Source organism: Palaemon carinicauda, chromosome 1 (assembly GCF_036898095.1).
Source record: "Palaemon carinicauda isolate YSFRI2023 chromosome 1, ASM3689809v2, whole genome shotgun sequence".
Classification (NCBI taxonomy): domain Eukaryota; kingdom Metazoa; phylum Arthropoda; class Malacostraca; order Decapoda; family Palaemonidae; genus Palaemon; species Palaemon carinicauda.
Window position 1 is genome coordinate 304246390 of NC_090725.1, and position 21184 is coordinate 304267573.

A 21184-nucleotide genomic window follows, 5' to 3' on the forward strand; every position below is an offset into this window, starting at 1 on the left:
GGAAACTTATTGCCATTGCCAAATGTGCTTCTGTACCTAATCATAGGCAAGAGACTGATTTGGCTAAACAACAAATATTTTAAGCAACTTTTTTAGCTATCACCGTTGTTCCTGGGGATTCTAGTATGTTTATTATTATGAATACTTTTTTTACTTCAAATTTATATATTTTCATTGGAATGGCCTGAAGGATTATTTCTAGTGATGGGCCAGTTTGGTAACAAGATTTTGATAGTTTGGTGTTTGGTAATATGAGAACAGAAGAAAAGTACATGGATTTAGGGACAAACATGCCTTGGTTGACAATGGAAGGAATGCTCTTAAGAATCTTTAGCTGCAATAGGATTAGGAGATTTAAAAAAGTTGTTTGACAATGCTTGTGAAATATTTTAAAAGGTTCAAATACACCTTTTGTACAAATTTCATGTTTTCTTTGATCATGTACAATGGGCCTCATGAATTTTGTTACACATTAGGGCCATCTAAGGAGACAATCTTGATGAAATATGGAAAACTGAATTTAGCAATTTTTTTTATTTTTTTTTTTTTTTATTTAAGAGGTTTGTAGCTTAGCATCATTAATTTATTTGTAAACATTACAGTTTACAAAATGTTTTTTAATGTCTGTTACTGTGAAATCAAATGATTTTCACAGTTTGAATCTTTTAAATGTGAAGAAATAATAATGGTATTTGCTCTCTTTCAGTTATGAATGTGGGCATTATAAGTCAAGCCAAAGGTTCATCATATTTAGAAATGGGAAATACTAAAGTGTGTTGTGGTGTTTATGGCCCTAAAGACATCCAGAGAGGTAACGACTTCAAGTTGACGGGACAGGTATGTATTATTGCCATAACTAATTTCCACTGGAAGATAGTGCAGCTAATTATGGACAAAAATATGTTTGTTCCGTAACTGAAATACAGACCACGCTATTTGATATGGGTAATTACTTTCGGCGTAGCTAAAATGACGAGCCCTTAGAATTTTAACGAGGGTTTACTACCCCACCGCTGGTTAGCGAGGGTTAGGAGGGGTAGCTTGCTACCTCCCCCCCTCACACACACCTGTGATTGAGTTCACTTTGCTATCGGCTCAGGTGGTAGTCAGACGTGTCCACTCTCGCCCTCGCCTCTTTGACAGCCATTAATGCTTTTTGTCTTTATACTTACTTTTTCTTATACAGTACTTGTAATATATATATAAACATTCTTTGTTTATGTATATATTTGTGTATAGGAAGGTAGTAAGTTTTCTTTTCAGTGTTTGTGCTGTGTGTGTGATAAAGGACTCCAAGACAATACCGGGAGTCCCCTAACACCAAAATCTACAGGCTCAGACATTCTTTCGTTATGGGAACGAACCTGTTTGAGCCTAAGGACGTGAAGCAGGCGGCTGAGAGGTGTAGGAAGTCTCCAAGACTCCGCCTATATAGGGCTTTGACATTCAAGCCCTATAAACATCCAGCACCTCATCAGCCATGTCCCACCAAAACAACGGCAGCTAAGACAGTGGAGTCTAAGCCCTTTCCGGGCAAGGACAAGAAAAGCAAGAAGTCCCCCAGGGGAGGGAAGAATCCTAGAGGGAGCACCCGAGGCCGCAAACGCTAGGATTGGCAGTTCCCTGCATGTCCACCAGTGGCGGGATACCTTCAAGGTTGCAGAGACAGGTTGCAGCAACTCGGGGCTGTTTCCTGGACAATTTCCGTAATCGGTCAGCGATATTGCGTCCTGTTCACAACATCTCTACCTCCCTGAGGACGAATCCGGTGTCATTTAGCACCCTTGCCATGGGATCAGCAAGGGGGCAAGCTCTGTGGGCAGAGGCCCAGATTAAAGCAAACTCCGGTCAGCATGGAGACCGTAGACACAGTCAGTCTTGCAGTAAAACCGCAAGACTTCATGTGTATACTGGATCTGAAGGACGCGTACTTCCAGATCCCAGTCCATCCGTCATCAAGGAAGTACTTAGGATTCAGCATAAACAACAAGGAGTACCAGTTCAAGGTGCTGTGTTTCGGTCTCTCCACAGCACCACAGGGTTTCACCCGAGTGTTTACCCTAATATCATCATGGGCACTCAGGATCGGCTCCGTCTCCTCCATTATCTGGATGACTGCCTGATCCTAGCAGACTTGGAGTCATTCCCTCTTTGACACCGAGGCAAACTTCTAGGACTTTGCCAGGATCTAAGGATCATGGTAGGTCTCGAGAAGTCCTCTCTGCTGCCCAATCAAAGACTGGTTCACCTAGGCATGATTATAGACCCCAATCTCCACAAAGCCTTTCCATCAGATGATAGGATAACAAGGCTGAGAAGAGTCGCAAGCCCGTTCCTCAGACGAGAAGAGCTTCCAACCCAATCGTGGTTACGTCTCCTCAGTCACCTTTCACCCTTGGCTCTTCTAGTTCTCAACGGTCGCCTCAGGATGAGGTCTCTCCAGTGGCGGCTCAGGTCCTGGTGGAATCAAGGCTGCGGAGTTCCTCGCATATTTGCGGGAAGAATGCGCCTTTCAGTCTCGGCAATGAAAGGCTGTCGCTCAGCCTTAAGTCTAGCCTTCAGGCTCAAAGGAATGGACATTTCTTCCTTGCTGGAATTTTCCCTACTCGTACGAAGATATGAACTTACCTGCCCTCAGTCGGAAGTGAGACCTCCTCCATGGAACGTGGTTCGAGTTCTCAGGCCTCTTAAGAGACCTCCCTACGAACCATTACACCAGGCTTCAGATCACCACCTAACTTGGAAGGCAGTGTTCCTACTAGCTTTGGCCTCGGCCAAGCGAGTCAGCGAACTTCATGGTCTATCATATGACATCGCCCATGCAAAGGGATGGGGAGAGGTAACTATCAAATTCGTCTTTGAGTTGTGGCTAAGACACAGAACCCGGGAGTGCCGGATCCTCGATTTGACTCTTTCCAGATTTCGAGTTTACGTTCTGTAACAGATGACCCAGACCATCCCCTACTGTGTCCAGTAAGGAGGCTGAGGTTATATCTCAAAGAACGGCTGCAGTTCATCCCCAAGTGTAAGCTTTGTTTGTGAGCACTGGGAGAACAAATAGGAGGGTCACCAAGAATACTATCTCGGCATGGATTCGTAGGGTGATCCATCTGTCCCTGAATCCTGACCCTCCTCCGTCATGTCGCCTTAGAGCGCATGATGTCGGGCGTAGACCCTCCTCCGTCATGTCGCCTTAGAGCGCATGATGTCGGGCGTAGCCATGTCCATGGCCTTCAAGAAGAACTTTTTCAGTGACGCAGGTTCTACAAGAGGGAATGTGAAAGTGTCAGACGACCTTCACAACCCACTACCTGCAAGACGTGACACACAGGAGGCTCGATACGTTCTCTATCGGCCCTGTGATGGCTGCACAACAGCTGGTTTAAAACCTCAGGCTCCTTAATGGACAAGTAGCAGAAGGTTGAGGGCATGTTAACCGGTCTTAGTCTGCATGAATGAAAAGGTTTGTCTGGCCCTTACTCTTTTCCTCATCTTCCCCTCTCTTGGGGAAAGCAGCATCCTGGGTTCTCTGCACAGCTGACCTCGAGCCACTGCAGGTAAACCATGTTTCCTTGTGCTCCTAGTATTAAGTTAATACTGTCACGTCCCCATACCCTGACGAGGTGGTATTGGGAGAGTCCTAGCCTAAAGTTGCTATCTAAAGGACTTCAGGTCAACTACCTAGGACTGGTCACACTTCATACCTTCACACACAGCTTACGTAGGCTGCAGCCTTTGCACAGCAAGGTTCTAGCGAGGTGCAGGGACTCCTTATCGTTGAGTACTGACACACTCAGATACCGAGTCCCCGGCCAAAGCCAAAAGCCAGTTCTGGCCGGGACTTACCACCTTTCCTAAGGGGTGAGTCACCCATATTAAATAGCGTGGTTTGTATTTCAGTTACGGAACAAATGACAAATTCGTAGGTAATTTGTATTTTTCTTAACTATACAAACCTTAGCTGTTTAATCAAACTTGCCCGCCAGCCCTATCACCGTGAAGTCCTACCTCTAAGCAAAGTGAACTCAATCACAAGTGTGTACGAGGGGGGGAGGTAGCAAGCTACCCCCCCTACCCCCCGCTAACCAGCAGTGAGGTAGTAAACCCTCATTAAAATTCTAATGGCTCGTCATTTCAGCTACGCCGAAAGTAATTACCCATATTAAATAGCTAAGGTTTGTATAGTTAGGAAAAATACAAATAACCTGCAAATTTGTCATTTTTGTATATACTGTACATAAATTACTTACTTTCTATACTTTGATGGCTGCTTTTCTGGTTCTATACAGCAGGGGAACCCCACTCTCTACAGGACCTCCACTGTCGTTTTACCTTGTTCGTTCAGAGTATTTATATTTTCAGATCACGTATTGTTCATTTACTGTTAAATCGTCTGTCAAAAGACTCATGAAATAAGAGTAGTCTTCAGTTTCCTCTTGAAAGCCTTAAAGTCTTCAATCATTCAAAGTTTCGTGGGAGTTTATTATATAGTCTCGGGGGCGCATCTTTAAAGGCTCTGGAGCCCAAAGTGAACATAAATCTAGATTCCAACAGTTTGAAGGGATCTGTAACTATTCTCGTGTCGACACGATTTGTTGGCTGCGCAATATATAGCAATTCTCTTAAGTATTTTGGATGACCGGTTTTGATAACTTGGTGGGTTATTGTACATATTTTAAATTCAATTCTTGCTTTAATCGGCAGCCAATGTAAATCGATTAGTATAAGGGTGATCCTTCCTCTAGGTGGGACACCTTTTATCAGTCTTTCTCCTCTGTTTATTATGTTTTGTAATTTCTTAAGTTGCATACATACATACATGCATATACCAAGGCACTTCCCCCAGTTTTGGGGGGTAGCCGACATCAAACAAATGTAACAGAAAAGGGGACCTCTCCTCTCTACATTCCTCCCAGCCTGACAAGGGACTCAACCAAGTTCGGCTGGTACTGCTAGGGGTGCCACAGCCCACCCTCCCCCGTTATCCACCAGAAATGAAGCTTCATAATGCTGAATGTCCTACTGCTGCTACCTCCGCGATCTTCCAAGGCACCGAAGGAAGGAGCAGAGCCTACCGGAACTGCGTCACAATTGCTCGCCATTCATTCATATTTCTAGCATGCTCTCTTGCCTTTCTCACATCTATCCTATCACCCAGAGCTTCCTTCACTCCATCCATCCACCCAAACCTTGGCCTTCCTCTTGTACTTCTTCCATCAACTCTTGCATTCATCACCTTCTTTAGCAGACAGCCATTTTCCATTCTCTCAACATGTCTAAACCACCTCGACACATTCATATCCACTCTAGCTACAAACGCATTTCTTACACCCGTTCTCACCCTCACTACTTTGTTCCAAACCCTATCTACTTGAGATACACCAGCCATACTCCTTAGACATTTCATCTCAAATACATTCAATTTCTGTGTCTCCGTCACTTTCATTCCCAACTCCAATCCATACATCACAGTTGGTACTATCACTTTCTCATACAGAACTCTCTTTACATTCATGCCCAACCCTCTATTTTTTACTATTCCCTTAACTGCCCCCAACACTTTGCATCCTTCATTCACTCCCTGACGTATATCTGCTTCCACTCCACCATTTGCTGCAACAGCAGACCCCAAGTACTGTACTTAAACTGATCCACCTCAAGTAACTCTCCATTCAACATGACATTCAACCTCGCACCACCTTCCCTTCTCGTACATCTTGTAACCTTACTCTTATCCACATTAACTCTCAACTTCCTTCTCTCACACAACCGTCCAAATTCTGTCACTAATCGGTCAAGCTTCTCTTCCGCGTCTGCAACCAGTACAGTATCATCCGCAAACAACAACTGATTTACCTCCCATTCATGGTCATTCTCGTCTACCAGTTTCAATCCTCGTCCGAGCACTCTAGCATTCACCTCTCTCACCACTCCATCAACATAAAAATTAAACAACCACGGTAACATCACACATCCCTGTCTCAGCCCCACTCTCACCGGAAACCAATCGCTCACTTCATTTCCTGTCCTAACACATGCTTTACTACCTTTGTAGAAACTTTTCACTGCTTACAATAACCTTCCACCAACTCCATATAACCTCATCACATTCCACATTACTTCCCTATCGACGCTTTCTCCAGATCCATAAACGCAACATACACCTTACCTTTTGCTAAATATTTCTCGCATATCTGCCTAACTGTAAAAATCTGATTCATACAACCCCTACCTCTTCTAAAACCACCCTGTACTTCTAAGATTGCATTCTCTGTTTTATCCTTAATCATATTAATCAGTACTCTACCATACACTTTTCCCACCACACTCAACAAACTAATACCCCTTGAATTACAACACTCATACACATCTCCCTTACCCTTATATAGTGGTACAATACATGCACAAACCCAATCTACTGGTACCATTGACAACACAAAACACATATTAAACAATCTCACCAACCATTCAAGTACAGTAACACCCCCTTCCTTCAACATCTCGGCTCTCACACCATCCATACCAGATGCTTTTCCTACTCTCGTTTCATCTAGTTCTCTCCTCACTTTCTCTTTTGTAATCTCTCTCTCATTCTCATCTCCCATCACCGGCACCTCAACACCTGCAACAGCAATTAAATCTGCCTCCTTATTATCCTCAACATTCAATAAACTTTCAAATTATTCTACCCACCTTTTCCTTGCCTCCTCTCCTTTTAACAACCTTCCATTTCCATCTTTCACTATCTCTTCAATTCTTGACCCAGCCTTCCTTATTCTCTTCACTTCTTTCCAAAACTACTTCTTATTCTCTTCATATGAATGACCCAATCCCTGACCCCACCTCAGGTCAGCTGCCCTCTTTGCCTCACTTACCTTGCGCTTTACTTCTACATTTTTCTCTCTATATCTTTCATAATTTTCTACACTATTACTCTGCAGCCATTCTTCAAAAGCCCTCTTTTTCTCTTCCACTTTTACCTTCACTCCTTCATTCCACCATTCACTGCCCTTCCTCATGCTGCCTCCAACAAACTTCTTGCCACACACATCACTTGCAATCCCAACAAAATTTTCTTTTACTCAATTTCCACTCCTCCTCTAAATTACCCGTTTCTCTTACTTTCACTTTGTTATATGCCATTTTTAACCTTTCCTGATACTTACTTTTTACCCCCGGTTTTATTAGCTCTTCAACCCTCACTAGCTCCCTTTTACATCCACCTACTCTATTCCCCCACTCTTTTGCTACAACTAATTTTCCTTCCACCAAAAAATGATCAGACATACCGTTAGCCATACTCCTAAACACGTGCATGTCTTTCAATCTTCCAAACATTCTTTTAGTTATCAACACATAATCCATTAATGCCCTTTCTACCACTCTTCCATTTGCCACTCTTACCCACGTATTCTTGTTTTTATCTTTCTTTTTGAAAAAGCTAGAACTTATCACCATCTCTTGCTCAACACACATATCTACCAGTCTCTCACCACTCTCATTTTCACCTGGTACGCCATACTTCCCATTGACACCTTCTACCTCTCCAGCTCCCATTCTAGTATTTAAGTCACCCCTGACAACTTCATAAGTCCTTCTACCCAGTCCTTCTACATACCTAGTTCATTCATTCCAGAACTCATTCCGCTCTTCTTCCCTTTTCTCACAACCTGGTCCATACGCACTGACAAAAGCCTAACATTCCCTACAAAACCTAACCATTACCCATATTAATCTAGATGATATCTCCTTCTATTCTACTACTTTACCTGTCATCCATTCACTCAGCAATAAAGCCACACCCTCTCTTGCTCTTTCCCTTTCAATCCCAGACGTTTCACCAAACATCACTTCACCTTTCCCTTTTATCTTTTGTGTGCATTCTTTTATTCCTAAACATACTTCCAATCTCACAACTTTTACTCTCTATCGTACTACATCCACGCACATTCAAACACCCCAAAACTAGAGTGCGTTGAGCAGTCACTCCCCCCAGCTCCACGGGATGTGGGGGCTGGGAACCCCCTCTCCTCCATTATAATCCTGTGAGACATCAAAGAAGTGGAGCTTAAGTTGCACTTTTGGAAAATGGTGGTAGATAGAGTTGCAGTAGTCAATCCTGGTAATAACACAGTTTATCACAAGTTTTTTTTTTTTTACAGAATTTTCATCCAGGTACTTTTTTATAAACGCAATATTTCTTAGATGATAATTAGCACTTTTTATTACATTGTTTATTTTGGCATTTAGAGACAGTTATACAAGTACTATACTCTAAAAACATCAGTGCTTTTAGTTAAACATTTTGAGGTACAGTAATTGAAATAGTAAAGGTTTTTAGAAAATTTTATTCTAATCATGCATTGTTAGAGGCTATTTTTTGCGATGCCGTGGTTTGCTGATTGTGGCCTGACGTAGCACGCAGACTTCCTAGTGTCAAAATGCCAACCACACCAACTTTGCACTACGCAAAAAGTATGGTGGAATGCCACGAGATCTGGGCAAAAGGTAAAGAGTCTTGAAAGAAATGGGCACTGGCCACCACCCTTTGATATTATACTGGGCAAGGGGACCTTGCTAGAATCTTAGATTTTCAATATTAAACTTACCCGATAATCATGTAGCTGTCAACTCCGTTGCCCGACAGAATTCTATGGAGGGATACGCCAGCTATCACAATACTAGAAGGGGGTGTACTTACCAGCGCCACCTGTGGCCAGGTACTCAAGTACTTCTTGTTGACACCTCCTCAATTATTCCTCTGTCGTGCTTCCGGCAAGACGTTCTGGGATACGCTCATGATCTTCGAGTATTTTCACGGCTAATTGGTGAAGTATTCTCTCAGATTTCGGCTGTCGCTTTACTGGAAACCTTCTTATATTAGCTAGATAGCTTTTATATAGTCCTGATTAACGGTTAACGATCTTTTGCTTGATTTTGGAACCCCCTTTTGGCTAACTCTTTGGATTCAAGATGTCTGACATTTCGCAAGCCCCCTCCCATAGACGATGTAGGTCTTGCAATAGGCGTATTCCGAAGGCCTCGGTAGATCCTCACACCGCTTGTTCTGACTGTAGGGACAGGCCCTGTCAGTTAGAAAATCGATGTGAGGAATGCGCCGGACTTTCGGAACTGGAATTTGTCCGTCTTTTGAAATATTCAACTAAGTTAGAGAGAGGTAGAGTTAGGAGGAGTTCTTCTCACTCTTCACTTTTTTCCTCACCTCATGATCCCCTACCTTTTCCTACCCCTGTAGTGGCTACCCCCGAACCTACTGTTTGCCCTCCGCCTGATATGTCTGTTGTTTTGCGTGCTATTCAGGCCTTAGGCGATAAAGTAGAGTCAGTGGTAAGTGATCATAAGTCTCTGATGGCCGAAGTCAAGGAACTTAAGGTCAAGAGTGCAGTGGGTGGAATTAGTGCCAGTGCTGTGACGAGTGCTAGTGTCAGTGCAGTGCCAAGTGCTAGTGTAAGTGCCAGTGTGGTGCGTGAGGATACTTCTGTGCGAGCCAGTCGTCCTCCCAGTCCGGGACCTCTTGCAAGCTCCCATGCCCAGGGGAGAAGCAATGTCGAAGGGCATAAGGGTTCGGCAGGCCTTGTTAGGCGCACAGAAGTATCCTCGGTGGTTGCGGGCGTGTCTTCCAAAGACCGTCACTCCCACCTGCAGACGATTGAGCCCGTCTTTTTCTCGTCCGCTGATCAACTGTCAGGGAAGAAACGTTGGTCTCAGGTCTCGAGACCGCTTAAACGCAGAGTCCAGTCCGCGAGTGCTCAGCCAGGTTGCAGTCATTGGCTCAGCTCTGACTCGCCGCAGTCATCGGTCGACTGCACTCCGCCCAAGAGGAGTAAGGTTCTGCCACAACAGAGCTCGACTGTTAAGGCTTTACCTCAGCCTACTGTAGTTTCTGCCGATCCCAAGTGGACTCTACTTCAGTCCATGCAAGCTCAGCTTTCGGACTTGATGCGTGAGTGTCGGGCTGAGAGTGTTGCGCCTCCGCCTCCGCCTACACTCCCTCCGCCTGCTCTCGCTCCGCCTGCGCTCGCTCCGCCTGCGCTTGCTCCGCCTGATCGCAGTACCACCTGCCAGGCGTACGATGTTGAGCCACGTTCTGAGTTTGCTGTTCCCAGTGGTGTTCAGCCTCCGCCTTCTTTAAGGCAACCTTTACTATGGGATCAGGAGGATTATACCTCTCTTCCTCCGCCTCCCCTTGCTGCTCCACCAGTGGTGCAACACTCGGTTGAGGTACAACAACCTCTCCCGTCCATGAGTCAGTCTCCTCAGCTCTCGCTGCAGCGAGCTCAACCCTCCACAAGGCTAGCACCACTACACCTTGGCCTTGCGCCTCAGGAGCCTCAGCTTGCGAGACATTTACCTTGTTCTGCGCAGCCTCAACCTCATCACGCTTCGCTCACAGCACAGGAACAGGAACTTGCTACTCCGCTTCCGCCAACCGCTCAGCAAGCGCAACCCTTGGGTTCAACCACTCATGCTAGGAGTCAGCCTCCTCCACCCATGCGCCTTCCTTCTGCTTCGTCTTTGATTCAGCCTTTGCAGTCTGAGCCTCAGGTTCTCCCTCAACAGTTACTTGAAGAGGAAACCTCTAATATTGTTCCTACTCGTTCTGACTCTGCTGTTCAGCATTCTTGTCCGATCTCTTCGCTACACTCTGGTGATGAGGCGTCTGATGATGAGGAGGCACATCTGGATCCCTCGTCAGACGTGGATGAATCCAAGCCTTCTCCACAGTCTATTGACTTTCGTAAGGTCTTGGCTCTGCTTAGGGAGGTTTACCCAGACCACTTTGTCTCTGCTATTCCCCGCTCTCCGCCATCTGAGTTTTCGCTGGGCATACAACAAGCTAAGTCCACCTATACTAAGCTAGTCCTAGCAAGGTCCTCTAAGAGAGCGTTAAGGATCTTAGGGGAGTGGCTGCAGACTAAGCAACACCTTGGCAAAACTTCTTTCATGTTCCCGCCGACTAAGCTCACTTCGAAAGCGAGCGTTTGGTATGCCACAGGAGAAGCACCAGGCTTGGGAGTACCTGCCTCTGCCCAGGCTGACTTCTCAAGTCTGGTAGACTCGCCTCGGAGAACTGCAATGAGGCGCTCTAAGGTTTGCTGGACCTTCTCAGACCTTGATCACTTACTGAAAGGAGTGTTTAGAGCATTTGAGATGTTCAACTTTCTAGACTGGTGCCTGGGGGCCCTCAGCAAGAAGACCTCTCCTGCGGACAAGGATTCTGCCATGCTATTAATGTCCTGCATGGATAAGGCCATTAGGGATGGATCTGGTGAGCTTGCGTCGATGTTTGTATCAGGGGTTTTGAAGAAAAGGGAACAGCTGTGTACCTTCCTTTCCTCCAGCATTACACCTTGCCAAAGGTCACAACTCCTTTTTGCTCCACTCTCGAAGTTCCTCTTCCCCGAAGAGCTGGTTAAGGACTTGTCTGCTGCCCTGATACAAAAGGACACACACGATCTTGTAGCCTCATCGGCTCGTAAGTCTAAGGTTGCTACCTCAGTCCCCAAGACTTATCGCTCCCCAGTGGCTGATACCCCTGCTACGAGGTTCATACCGCCCTTTCGTGGTAGAGCCCCCAGCCGAGGAAGCTCCCGTCCAGACTCTTACAGGAGCAAGTCTAGGAAAGGCTCCAGGACATCTAAAGGAAAAAACTGACTCTCCGCATCTCCAGACAGCAGTAGGAGCCAGACTCAAGATCTTCTGGCGAGCCTGGGAGAAGAGAGGTGCAGACGCCCAGTCTGTCAGTTGGCTGAGGAACGGTTACAGGATTCCATTCTGCCTCAAACCACCTCTGACCACATCTCCCATCAACCTCTCTCCCAACTACAAAGAAGAGGACAAGAGGCTAGCTTTGCACCAGGAGGTGTCGCTACTTGTGCAGAAGAAGGCAGTGGTTATAGTCCGGGACCATCAATCCCCGGGCTTCTACAACCGTCTCTTTCTTGTGGCCAAGAAGACAGGAGGTTGGAGACCGGTGCTGGACGTCAGCGCGCTCAACGCGTATGTCACCAAGCAGACGTTCACGATGGAGACGACGAAGTCGGTCTTAGCAGCAGTCAGGCAGGAGGACTGGATGGTCTCGTTGGACTTGAAAGATGCCTACTTTCACGTTCCTATTCATCCAGACTCCCAACCTTTCCTGAGATTCGTTTTTGGAAAGGTTGTCTACCAATTCACTGCCCTGTGTTTTGGCCTAAGCACAGCTCCTATGGTCTTTACTCATCTGATGAGGAATATAGCAAAATTCCTACACTTATCGGACATCAGAGCCTCCCTCTACTTAGACGACTGGCTGTTGAGAGCATCCACGAGTCGTCGCTGTCTGGAGAATCTCACTGGACTTTGGACTTAATCAGAGAACTGGGTCTATTAGTCAACATAGAAAAGTCTCAACTCATTCCCTCCCAATCCATTGTGTACCTGGGAATGGAGATTCGGAGTCAGGATTTTCGGGCTTTTCCATCGGCCCCCAGGATAAGCCAAGCCCTAGAGTGCATCATGAGCATGCTGAAGAGGAGCAGTTGCTCGGTGAGACAGTGGATGAGTCTCACAGGGACCCTTTCATCACTGGCCCTGTTCGTCGAGCTAGGGAGACTCCACCTCCGCCCTCTCCAATTCCATCTTGCAGCTCATTGGGACAAGGGTTCGACTCTCGAAGCAGTCTCTATCCCAATCACCCAAGAGATGAAGACCACTCTCCTGTGGTGGAAGCACAACCTCCTTCTCAGGGAAGGTCTATCGTTGGCTATTCAGACCCCCAATCTTCATCTCTTCTCAGATGCATCGGACTCGGGCTGGGGTGCGACCTTGAACGGACGGGAATGCTCGGGAACGTGGAACGAGGAACAGGGATTACTCCACATCAACTGCAAGGAGCTACTAGCAGTTCATTTAGCCCTGTTGAACTTCAAGTCCCTCCTGCTAGGCAAAGTGGTGGAGGTGAACTCAGACAATACCACAGCCTTGGCTTACATCTCCAAGCAAGGAGGGACCCATTCGAGGAGCCTATACGAGATCGCAAGGGACCTCCTCATTTGGTCAAGAGGTCTAAACCTCACTCTGGTCACGAGGTTCATTCAGGGCGATATGAACGTCTCAGCAGATCGCCTAAGCAGAAGGGATCAGGTCATTCCCACGGAATGGACCCTCCACAAGAGTGTGTGCAACAGACTTTGGACCTTGTGGGGTCAACCTACCATAGATCTGTTTGCCACCTCCATAACCAAGAGACATCCGCTGTACTGTTCCCCTGTTCCAGACCCTGCAGCAGTTCATGTGGATGCTTTTCTACTGAACTGGTCCCATCTCGACCTGTACGCATTCCCACCGTTCAAGATAATAAACAAAGTTCTGCAGAAATTCATCTCGCACGAAGGGACACGGCTGACGCTGGTTGCTCCCCTTTGGCCTGCAAGAGAATGGTTCACAGAGGTACTTCAATGGCTAGTCGACATCCCCAGGACTCTACCTCTAAGAGTGGACCTTCTACGTCAACCTCACGTAGACAGGTTGCACCCAAACCTCCACGCTCTTCGGCTGACTGCCTTCAGACTGTCGAAAGATTCGCTAGAGCTAGAGGCTTTTCGAAGGAGGCAGCCAGTGCGATTGCCAGAGCAAGAAGGGTTTCCACTCGTAGAGTCTACCAGTCTAAGTGGGAGGTCTTCCGAAGCTGGTGTAGAGCCAATTCAATATCCTCTACCAATACCTCTGTGACCCAAATAGCTGACTTCCTTCTACATCTTAGGAATGAGAGATCCCTTTCAGCCCCTACGATTAAAGGGTATAGGAGTATGTTGGCTTCAGTTCTCCGCCACAGAGGTTTGGACCTTTCTTCCAACAAGGACCTTCAAGACATTCTTAAGTCTTTTGAGACGTCTAAAGAGCGTCGTCTATCCACTCCAGGCTGGAACCTAGACGTAGTCTTAAGGTTCCTTATGTCACCTAGGTTCGAACCTCTCCAGTCAGCTTCCTTCAAGGACCTTACCCTCAAGACTCTTTTTCTCGTCTGCCTTGCAACAGCTAAGAGAGTCAGTGAGGTTCATGCCTTCAGCAAGAACATTGGTTTCACGACCGAATCTGCAACATGTTCTTTTCAGCTCGGATTCCTAGCAAAGAACGAACTTCCTTCACGCCCTTGGCCTAGATCGTTTGAAATACCTAGCCTCTCCAACATGGTAGGTAACGAACTAGAGAGAGTTCTTTGCCCTGTCAGAGCTCTCAAATATTATCTTAAGAGGTCTAAACCTATTCGAGGACAGTCAGAAGCCTTATGGTGTGCCATCAAGAAACCTTCGAGGCCCATGTCCAAGAATGGGGTTTCGTATTATATAAGGCTTCTGATTAGAGAAGCCCACTCTCACTTAAAGGAGGAAGACCTTGCATTGCTGAAGGTAAGGACCCACGAAGTAAGAGCCGTAGCTACTTCGATGGCCTTTAATAAAAACCGTTCTCTGCAGAGCATAATGGATGCAACCTATTGGAGGAGCAAGTCAGTGTTTGCATCATTTTATCTTAAAGATGTCCAGTCTCTTTACGAGAACTGCTACACCCTGGGACCATTCGTAGCAGCGAGTGCAGTAGTAGGTGAGGGCTCAGCCACTACATTCCCTTAATCCCATAACCTTTTTTAACCTTTCTCTTGAATGCTTTTATTGTTGTTTTTATGGTTGTTACGGTAGGCTAAGAAGCCTTCCGCATCCTTTTGATTTGGCGGGTGGTCTATTCATTCTTGAGAAGCGCCTGGGTTAGAGGTTTTGTAGAGGTCCTTTAGTAGGGGTTGCAACCCCATATACTTTGGCACCTTTGGGTTGATTCAGCCTCCAAGAGGAACGCTGCGCTCAGTAAGGAAGACGAACTTAAAAAAGAGGCAGAGTAACGGTTCAATTCGACTTCCTTACCAGGTACTTATTATTTCATTGTTATTTGAGATAACTGTTATATGAAATATGGGATACTTAGCTATCCTTTAATCTTGTACACTGGTTTTAACCCACCCCCCTGGGTGTGAATCAGCTACATGATTATCGGGTAAGTTTAATATTGAAAAATGTTATTTTTATTAGTAAAATAAATTTTTGAATATACTTACCCGATAATCATGATTTAATCGACCCTCCCTTCCTCCCCATAGAGAACCAGTGGACCGAGGAATAATTGAGGAGGTGTCAACAAGAAGTACTTGAGTACCTGGCCACAGGTGGCGCTGGTAAGTACACCCCCTTCTAGTATTGTGATAGCTGGCGTATCCCTCCATAGAATTCTGTCGGGCAACGGAGTTGACAGCTACATGATTATCGGGTAAGTATATTCAAAAATTTATTTTACTAATAAAAATAACATATTTCACTATTATTTATCATATCGTGAGTTTGCTGAATAAAACAGTATGACCTTTGATTTAATTCTGGGAAAAATCATAGCAATACAGTATACATAATAAATATCTCAAATCTTGGGTAAGATTTTAGAAAAGAAGTAAATAACACATTAGAATATTGGTGGCTTAGGAGGAGACATTTTATGAAAGGAAACGCTTACTACTGTTTACAAAAATAGAATATTTCAAATGGAAAAATAGAGGGACTGTGATGAAAAAAATGGTCGTATGATAATGATTAAGACTTGACAGTATCTAGGCTGAAAAAATTCTTTGCTAAAAATAAACATCTCACATGTTGGACATTCCTATATAAATGCATAGCACTGTTCATATATACAATACAAGAAACCCGCATCCATCCAAAACCTTTTTTCAAAAGCAAGTCCTATTATGTTTGTGATGCAGATTTTTAATTACCATCAAGACAGATCTGTTTTAGTCGGGTTAGACCTTTTCATGAGACAGTTCCAGGCTTGTAAAATAAGGAAACTTCAAGCTAAAAGGAGAACCCCACAGCATTGGGGTTCATTATTTGAAATAAACAGTCAGCAGGGTTTGGACAATAATACAATACTTAAAGTTTGACTGCCACTGATACTTTTTTTTTGCCACTTTGTTATTGTTTCTGGGGATGAGTATGTGAAACACTATTCATGGAAAATGTGTTTTTATATGAGAAGCAGCAATTGCATTATGATGAGAAAATATTTGTCAGTGATACGAATAACTATGTAATAAAACGCATAGGAATACCAGTCTCGTTTTTTAGTTCCACAGCAGAGCACACAGTTGAAGCTGCTCTGCTTTGGCATAATTTTTAGTTGATGCTCTCGCTATCATTTTTTGTTCCCTTTTATAAGGGTTGTATAGTTTTTCTTGGATGGACAAGGAGATCACTCGACTCTACGATTTACAGTGTTGTTTCTTCTGCTTAGTACACCGTACTCTCTACCATATCAGTTCCCTACTAATTTTTTTCTTGTAGGGCAGGCTCTATAAGAAAAAATTATTTGTTCCAACACGAATACTTACCTCGAACTACTTTCTTAGGAGTCACTGGTGATCTCCTCTCCATCGACCAGAGTTTTGAGTAAGTTACCCCCCACTCCGCGCTCTAAGTAGCCTTACCCCCAGCATCAAGGAATGTGTCCCGAGGGTAGGATTAAGGTAGGTCGCTAGCTTGCTGGGTCAGCATCCTCATTAAGTTCTCTGGTCGCGAGGCGTTCACAACCCTCGCTCTCGTATCTCTGTCGATCCTTTGTGTGCGTTCTGTGTCCCACGTGTTCCCAGTGTGGCAACTTACGTTTTTCCAGTGTGCTTTCCCAAGTGTTCCTGTGCGTTCACCTTTCAACCGTGTGCTTACCCAGTGTTTTAATTGATTTCCTTAAGTGCTTGTGTCGTGCGTTGTGTGCTTTATGGAGCAGATTCGCCGTTGTCCTGGGCCTAGAGCCGGGAAATCGTGTGGAGCGTTCCTCTCCAAGCCCGAAGTAGATCCTCACTCCCTTTGTTCCTCCTGTAGGGGTAAAGTTTGCTCGTCAGCAGACACGTGCCCCGAGTGCATAGACTGGAGCGATATACAGTGGGTACGTTACGGTACCAAAAAGAGGAAATCAGCGAAATGTCCCCCCAGGAAAATTAGTGTTTCCTCGCCGATACAGTCACCCAGTGAGCAGTCCGACGGGGTCTCGGTTTCGCCATCCCCTACACAGAGTAGGGGACGAGGTAAGTCTAGTGTGGTGGATGAACAAGACCTCCTATCCCAGGAGCCCAGTGTTAGTGCAGTGCCAATAGCGGGCCCCTCTAGGGCTAGTGAAGGACCCAGTAGTGCGTCCGGAGAGTCGGCCCTTGTGCTCGGGGGGCACGCTTCCTCCGATGACCCCTTGTGGGGTAGTAATGCAGTCTCAGTGTCACCGCCGCCCTCGTGGGCCTGTGCTTCTGGCTCCTCTTTAGGGGGAGATAACCAGAGTAAAGTTCGACCTTCAGGTAACGGTGCCTGCGGTTGGAGGCTCCCGAAGACGCCGGGTAGGTCACCCCTGAGGATGGATGTGGCCCTGGATCCCTGGCTCCCGGGCATGGAACGGTTTGAGTCGTTCCCAGCCCTCCCCACGGAAGTTCCCGATGACTTCTTCCAACCCTCGACCTCTGGCATTGAACACCCGAAGAAGTCCCCCGCAGTCCCCGCTACCAGCCGACACGTGGTGAACACAGTGTCGTCAGGCTCATCGGACGTCTATTCCACGTCAGAGGAAGAGGTCAGGGTGAAACACCGCCGTTGGAGGGAGCGGTCCAGGAGCGAGCGTTCCCGGTCGAGGTCGCGCTCTCGTTATAGCAGGAAGCGCTCCCGCTCCCCGAGCCGTAAGTATAGGAGAAGTGTATCTCCCGGTGGCGCCTGGATCTACGTATCGTCGCGGGAATCGAAGGTGCTGATCCCCGGACCACCAGTCCAGTGAGCGGTCCCCAAGGCGGCCGCCCTCCAAGCACGGCCTTGACCCTCGCGACCTGGCTCGCAGGAAAGACCTTTCGATTAAGCATAAGTCCTCGAGGCCTCCGGTTCACCCCGCCCAGCGGGGGGAAACGCGCTTCTTACCAGGCAGCCAGGCCGAACCAGCCCAGCTGGTGCGGCCTTCAGGTCGGAAGGAACGGTTCCCGCTGTCGGGTCAGCCCACAGGAACCGTGCCCTCAGCACCCAGAGCCTTCGGGCGTACGAGAGTCCCCGCTGAACCAGCGGTGCCTACACTATCCCGAGCCCCTGGTGCGGTCTTACCCGCAGATGAGGTCCAGTACCTCGGCAGGACGGCGCCCCTGGCCCCGAGGGCTAGGCGTCCAGTCGGCGTGCCCGGTAAACCGGCTCCCTCGCCCCAGGCCGAGACCTCGGCTGACGGGGGGGAGGGCTCCCCGACGGAAGACTCCGCCTACAGGAGAGTGGTTAGCCTGATCAGAAGGCACCACGAAATAGCTGAACCTGCAGCTACAGATGGAGATTCCTGAAGGTCGAGCCTGCTGAGAATTATGCAAACTCCCTCCCAACCTAAGTCGTCCCTGGCACTCCCTCTGGCCTGAGATCTAGTTCTAGGGCAGGAGTACATTGACAAGTGGTGGCCAGCAATGCCGAGGCTCCCAAGACCCAGAGTGCCTCTAAATTGCTCCAGGGCCTCAAAACCCAAGGGAAGGTCTATGTGCCCGAAGGACGTCGCCCAGGTCCTTGTAAAGTGGAGACGGCCGTGGACATTCTGAGCCAAGGCGTCTCGGACGACAGAGCCTCTTCGGCCCCAGTCTGTTTCTCACCAGCAGAGGCCTCCATGATGGAGGAGATGTCGCGAGACTTGGTTAACGTCTCCTCTTGGCTGGACTGGTGGGCTTCCACGTTGGTGGGTGTTCAAGCCTCCTTCGACCCCGAGGACCCTGATCAGCAAGGCCTAATGAGGGACCTCATTACCTCCGGAGGTAAAACCCTCAAGTTCTTAACCTATCAGTCTCTCGCCCTTACAGCCAACTGGGTTCTCCGTAAGAGAGAGACTGTTCTTACGAAAGTGTCTCGGAAGGTACCGGACAGGGAGGCGCGAGCAATTCGCAGCCTGCCCCTGTGGGGAGAGTCTCTGTTTACTCTGAAAGAGCTAGAGACCTTAATGGATAAGGTCTCGAAAAAGGAGGCCAACATCACCAGACCGGCAACTTCAAGGAGACCTCCATACAAGAGGTCCGTCTCGGGCAGCGCCGCGACGCCCCAAGCCTCTTCCAGCACTACGAGGAGAGAGGCCCCCTCTTCCTCCTGGTCCTCAACACCGCAACCCTCCCGCAGGGGAGCTGCAGCGCCCTCAAGCTCCTTCAGGTCGGGTTACTCCGCTTCTAGGAGAGGCAGATCAGGCTGCCCCTCTAGAAGAAGATAGAGTGGGAGGCCCCCTATCCCCGCCCAAGCCTCGGGTTGGGGGATGCCTCAGACAACATTGGCAAGCATGGAAGGCTCAAGGGGCAGAGCCTTGGACAGTGTCCGTCCTAAGGGATGGCTACAGACTCCCGTTCCTGACGAATCCACCCCCTCTTATTCTGGCCAACCGGACGGAATGGCTAGCTCCCAAAGATCCGTTAAAGAGGACCGCCCTTCAAGAGGAGGCATCCTCCATGTTAGAAAAGGGCGCCATGGAAGAAGTTCCTTTCCCAGGGCCAGGTTTCTACAGTCGCCTGTTCCTGGTAGAGAAAGCGACTGGGGGGTGGAGACCGGTTTTAGATCTGTCAGCTCTCAACAAGTTCGTCAAGAAGATGGACTTCAAGATGGACACTCCAAAGTCAGTCCTGCTGTCCTTGAGGGAGAAAGATTTTATGATGACCGTCGACCTCAAGGACGCATACTTCCAAATTCCGATCCACCCCTCGAGTCGGAAGTTCCTCCGGGTAAAATGGGGTTCCCAGATCCTGCAATTCAGGACTCTTTGCTTCGGTCTGTCAACAGCGCCCCAGGTGTTCACGAGAGTCTTCACGACTGTCTCAGTGTGGGCTCACGAACGTGGCATCCGCCTTATCAGATACCTGGACGACTGGTTGCTCCTTTCCGCCTCAAAGGCCCTCTTGGAGGAACAAGGGAGAAGTCTCCTTCAGCTTTGCAGAGATCCGGGGATTGTCATCAACCCAAAGAAGTCAAATCTATCCCCGTCCACCAGAATGAACTACTTGGGGATGACATTGGACACCATTCAAGGAAAAGTTTTCCCTTCGGAGGACAGGATAAGGAACCTCAGGCACATCATCCAGCCGTTCCTATCAGAACAACCCAGGAGAGCGAAAGACTGGCAGAGGCTGATAGGTCACCTGGTCTCATTGGAGAAACTAGTTCCCCAAGGGAGGATAAAGCTCAGATCCATCCAATGGAATCTCAAGAACCTCTGGTGCCAGACGGACTCGCAACAAGTGCTAATTCTAGTCCTTCCAGACACAGACCCTCCCTGGAATGGTGGCACTGCCAGTCGAACTCTCTCAAGGGGATGCCCTTCGGGACCAGCCCTCCAGAATTACTTCTGTTCACAGACGCCTCCAACCAAGGAGGGGGAGCCCACTTCCTCGACGGGACGGCACGAGGTACCTGGTTGGAAGGGGAAAAGCAACTCCACATCAATGTCCTGGAGTTGAAAGCAGTCCAGAAGGCGTGCTTACACTTCGCAAGTCTGCTAAAGGGAAACACTGTGGCGTTGATGTGCGACAACGCCACGGTAGTAGCATACATAAAGAAGCAGGGAGGCTTGAAATCGAGGGAGTTGTGCGATCTCACCATAGAGATTCTGAATTGGGCAGAGGAAAATCACGTGGTGTTGTTAGCAAGGTTCATTCCCGGGAAGAAAAACGTTCTGGCCGACGGCCTCAGCAGAATGGGCCAGATAGTAGGGACAGAGTGGTCCCTTCTCCCAGAAGTAGCCAGGCTCGTCATTCAGCGTTGGGGTTCCCCGGTGATGGACCTCTTTGCAACGAAACTCAACGCCCAACTCCCAGTCTATTGCTCCCCTGTACCAGACCCGAAAGCAGCCTTGGAAGACGCCTTTCAACACAAGTGGGACAATCTGGATGTGTACGCTTTTCCCCCCTTCACGCTGATAAGACAGGTGCTCAACAGAGTAAGGGCCGCCCGAAACCTAAAGATGACTTTGGTAGCGCCCTGGTGGCCGGAGAGGGAGTGGTTCGCAGACCTAAAAGACCTAACGAGTCACCTGCCGTGGCCTCTACCCGCCAGGTCAGACCTTCTGCACCAGCCTCACTTTCTCAAGCTCCACGACAACCCACTCTCCCTTAGTCTTCACG

At 47.8% G+C, this 21184-nt stretch overlaps 1 protein-coding gene across 3 annotated transcripts in view; it reads left to right on the plus strand.

Annotated features, from left to right (window-relative positions):
* Positions 1-21184, plus strand: part of LOC137658524 (exosome complex component MTR3-like) — a 166407-nt gene that overhangs the window by 97743 nt on the left and 47480 nt on the right. For all 3 annotated transcript variants that reach the window (XM_068393338.1, XM_068393319.1, XM_068393329.1), the window contains exon 3: positions 707-837. In XM_068393338.1, coding sequence (XP_068249439.1) covers positions 707-837 — 131 coding nt within the window. The remainder of the gene's footprint in view (positions 1-706; positions 838-21184) is intronic.